The 3254-nt window shown below is 57.6% G+C and overlaps 8 protein-coding genes across 8 annotated transcripts; 2 read left to right on the top strand and 6 right to left on the bottom strand.

Annotated features, from left to right (window-relative positions):
* T310_8929 (uncharacterized protein) lies at window positions 1–502 on the top strand (the record flags this gene model as incomplete). Its single annotated transcript, XM_013468453.1, has 1 exon — window positions 1–502. A coding segment is annotated over one exon (502 nt), but the record flags the coding sequence as incomplete, so codon positions are not given.
* On the bottom strand, window positions 158–589 carry T310_8928 (uncharacterized protein; the record flags this gene model as incomplete). The annotated part of the gene is made up of 1 exon (XM_013468452.1): window positions 158–589. A coding segment is annotated over one exon (432 nt), but the record flags the coding sequence as incomplete, so codon positions are not given.
* On the bottom strand, window positions 414–1145 carry T310_8927 (uncharacterized protein; the record flags this gene model as incomplete). Its single annotated transcript, XM_013468451.1, has 1 exon — window positions 414–1145. A coding segment is annotated over one exon (732 nt), but the record flags the coding sequence as incomplete, so codon positions are not given.
* T310_8926 (uncharacterized protein) lies at window positions 842–1264 on the bottom strand (the record flags this gene model as incomplete). Its single annotated transcript, XM_013468450.1, has 1 exon — window positions 842–1264. One exon carries the CDS (start codon window positions 1262–1264, stop codon window positions 842–844), a length of 423 nt encoding a protein of 140 aa, XP_013323904.1.
* On the bottom strand, window positions 1224–1544 carry T310_8924 (uncharacterized protein; the record flags this gene model as incomplete). Its single annotated transcript, XM_013468449.1, has 1 exon — window positions 1224–1544. A coding segment is annotated over one exon (321 nt), but the record flags the coding sequence as incomplete, so codon positions are not given.
* A 198-nt stretch (window positions 1545–1742) lies between these two features.
* On the bottom strand, window positions 1743–2123 carry T310_8923 (uncharacterized protein; the record flags this gene model as incomplete). Its single annotated transcript, XM_013468448.1, has 1 exon — window positions 1743–2123. A coding segment is annotated over one exon (381 nt), but the record flags the coding sequence as incomplete, so codon positions are not given.
* A 23-nt stretch (window positions 2124–2146) lies between these two features.
* T310_8919 (Uncharacterized protein) lies at window positions 2147–2791 on the bottom strand (the record flags this gene model as incomplete). Its single annotated transcript, XM_013468447.1, has 1 exon — window positions 2147–2791. The coding sequence occupies one exon, from the start codon at window positions 2789–2791 to the stop codon at window positions 2147–2149; it is 645 nt and encodes a 214-aa protein (XP_013323901.1).
* T310_8917 (uncharacterized protein) lies at window positions 2674–3039 on the top strand (the record flags this gene model as incomplete). Its single annotated transcript, XM_013468446.1, has 1 exon — window positions 2674–3039. A coding segment is annotated over one exon (366 nt), but the record flags the coding sequence as incomplete, so codon positions are not given.
* Between the last annotated feature and the right edge of the window lie 215 nt (window positions 3040–3254).

The raw sequence follows: 3254 nt of genomic DNA, 5'->3' as shown, positions 1-3254 counted from the left end.
ATCATCGCCAACGAAACAGGCGTCCCAGCTAGCCAGATATCCGATGACAGCGACCTCTCCGCGCTTGGGATCGACTCTCTGTTTGAGTCTGACTATCCTGTCTCGGCTGCGGGAACGGCTTCAGATCGATCTGCCGCAGACACTCTTTGAAGACTGCTCAACGATTCATGATCTCCAGCATTACTTCTCCACGTTGACCGGTCCAAGTAGCAGAGACTCGACGCCGTCGTCGGAGTCGATTCTGACTCCGCAAACGGATGATCCCGAGTCCTTGTCCAGTGTCCGGGACACGGAACCGACCGACAAGACATCTCATCTGCGCTCGCTCATCGCGCGAGAGCTCGGAATCGACGTTGAGGAGCTCCTGGCAGCCGACGATCTGTCTGCCGTGGGAATAGACTCTCTGATGGCCCTTACCATCGCTGGAGCAGTGCGCGAGCAGCTTGGGATCGCGGTCCCCCCGGACGATTCTCACGGCCGGATCTTCGATGACCGATATTGAAAGAAGTCTGCAACTGTCTTCGGCTCCTGTGTCTTCTGCTCCGATGCAGCCTTCGCGTTCTCCCTCTGTCCCCCTCTCCGTTCTTCTTCAAGGCGATCCCAAGGCCACGCAGAAATACCTCTTTCTCTTCCCTGACGGGAGTGGGTCGGCGTCTTCGTATGCGAAGCTCCCAGAGATTGGATCGGGATGGTGCGTCTTCGGACTCAACAGCCCCTTCCTGCGAGCCGGGCGCGACGTGACTTTTAGCGTGGATGATCTCGTTCAGACATGGGTGAAAGAACTCCGTGCTCGCCAACCTAAGGGGCCGTATATCCTCGGGGGATGGTCCGCCGGCGGCTATTACGCTTTCGAGGCGGCCAAGGTGCTGATGCGCGCTGGGGAAGAGGTGCGGAAGCTGATTCTCATCGATGTGCCGCCGCGGAATGTGTACGAAGCGATGCCAGTGGAGGTGTTGCGCTGGCTGGCACGACACAATGTCATGGGAGATGGGGCGCCGGCGCCGGCGTGGCTCGTCGAGCATTTTGAGTCGACGCTGGCTGCTGTCGACCGATACAGGCCGACGGCAATGGAGGGACAGGTGCCGGAGGTGTATCTCGTGTGGGCGTCGGACGGGGTGGTATCCGACTCGGAGGATGAAGCGGGTCTAGACTTGGGGGTCAAAGTGACAGGGTTCCTCTTGCGGCGGCGAGAGGACTTTGGGGGGAATGGTTGGGAGCGATTGCTACCGGGGAGCAAGATCTTTGTGGCGAAAGCGCCGGGCAGTCACTTCAGTATGGTGATGGCTCCAAACGTAGGTCTCCAACCAATAATTAGTATAAGCTGAGCTGACTATTGAGGTTGTACAGGCGGCGGAAATGAGTCGGTTGATTGCTGCGGCTGTTACGGACGATGCGTCAGGGAGATACTCAGCATTATAGGTGAGACAGTTGTAATATCTACATGATGTACATGTACTGTACATACGTTTGCGTTTTTGTCTATGTACTTTCTTGTTTTCCTGGTTTCCCTCAATCAAATCATGTCCAAACCACCTGTGTGTATATTAACTAGGATTCAATTCTAAACACTACAAACAGCACCGGTGTGTTCTTGTTGAGACTCATCTTAGCATGAGACAGTGAACTTTTTTTGGACGAGGTTCGTATAGCTTATCAGGTTGATAGACAAATCCAGGTATCTTCATACAATGATTCAGCCTTCCACGCTCAACTCGACATAACCAAACATCGAAACCCTTCATTCACGTAAACAAGACAAGCCCAAACACCAATCCATAATATACAAGAGACACTGGTCCATCAATCAATCCATCTTCATCAGCAAGAGTTCGACCTGAGATCAACTCGTTTGCGCCTGCTGCTCTGCCGACTTGGCGAGTCTCGCCCGGGCCTTTTCCTGGGCATCGCGGACGGCAAAGCGGCGCTGGGTCCAGTTCCTCTCCATCCGGTTGCAGGCCAGCTGCCAGTCGGACGTCCACTCGGGGAAGAAGGGCTGGTAGCCCAGCAAGCCGCCGATCCAGCGGCCGAGCACGACGCCCAGAATGACGCCGACGGTGGTGCGGAAGGGCACCCAGCGCGGCAGCGAGGGGTAGGTGTCGCCTGCGTCGAACATCTGACGGGTATTATCTCATTTAGCTGGGATCCCTCACCTCTGGAAGTTGAGTGGAGTGGATTTGCAACTCACCGACAGAATCTGGATAAAGTCAAACTTGGTCTTGCCCTGGAATACCTCCTCCTGGTAGCCGTACCAGTTCTCGAAGAACATGCGGTCGAGCAGATACTGCTGGCGCAGGGCGTCGGCGTCCTTCTTCTTGTCGTTTTTGTTGCGGTCGTCCTTGGAGCTCAGGATGAAGTCGACTTCGGCCTGCTCGACGCCCGGGGTGCCGTAGACGACATGGTGACGGTACGGCGGCACGACGGCGGGCGGGTCACCCTTGCGGATGCGATGCTGCACGCCGTCGATCTCGACGGTGAAATCGCCGGCGCCGATAACCTCGAAGCTCTCGTACTGGTGGCGGTGGAAGTGCACGGGCGGCTTGGTGCCGTTCTCCAGGTGCTTCTTGTAGATGCCCTTGCTGGGCCGCATGTAGCAGTGGACGTGCAGGTTGTTCCCGTCGGCGGGCGGCTCGACCCAGTTGAACTCAATGGCGCCGCCGAATCTGGCCTCGCTAGCAGTCAGTGTGTTGTTTGGTTTGTCTACGGGGGATACTGGGAGGGCGACTTGGAGAGCGGGTTGGACCCCGCGGTGAAGCAGGTCGGTTTGACTGGTGCCATTGCAATCGATCGGCAGTCAATCAGTCAGACAGGCAGGCAGACAGGCAGGTAAGCAAGCTGCTCACGCTTTTTCCTGTTCTGCATCATCACCGCGGAGTTTTAATCATCATGTTGTTGCTTCTTCTCGGCGTTCATCTCTCGGCGATCAACCCCGCCATGCAAGGCAATATCTCGCCGACAAGAACCCCGCGATCCCTCCGCTGGCTCTTAACCTGGTTGTCTTCGCACCATCCGCCACTGTTCCCGCCAGACGAGACACGATGAAGGCCCTCCTGTCCACCGCCACCGCCGAAGCGCATGTCTGCCGACTCGCCGTCGCCGAACGGCCTGTGCCGGAGCTGCGCCCGTCGACCGTGCTGGTCCGCGTGCGCGCCAGCGGCGTCAACCCCAGCGACGCTGCCAACGGGCTGAAGAACCTGTTCGGCGTGACCAAGCCTAACGTTCCAGGGCGCGACTTCGCCGGCGTCGTGCATGCCTCG

The sequence above is a fragment of the Rasamsonia emersonii genome (genome assembly GCF_000968595.1).
Source record: "Rasamsonia emersonii CBS 393.64 chromosome Unknown ctg1118621760939, whole genome shotgun sequence".
Lineage (NCBI taxonomy): Eukaryota > Fungi > Ascomycota > Eurotiomycetes > Eurotiales > Trichocomaceae > Rasamsonia > Rasamsonia emersonii.
The sequence above is the reverse complement of the archived record's forward strand: the minus strand, read 5'-3'. Positions and strand labels throughout refer to the sequence as shown.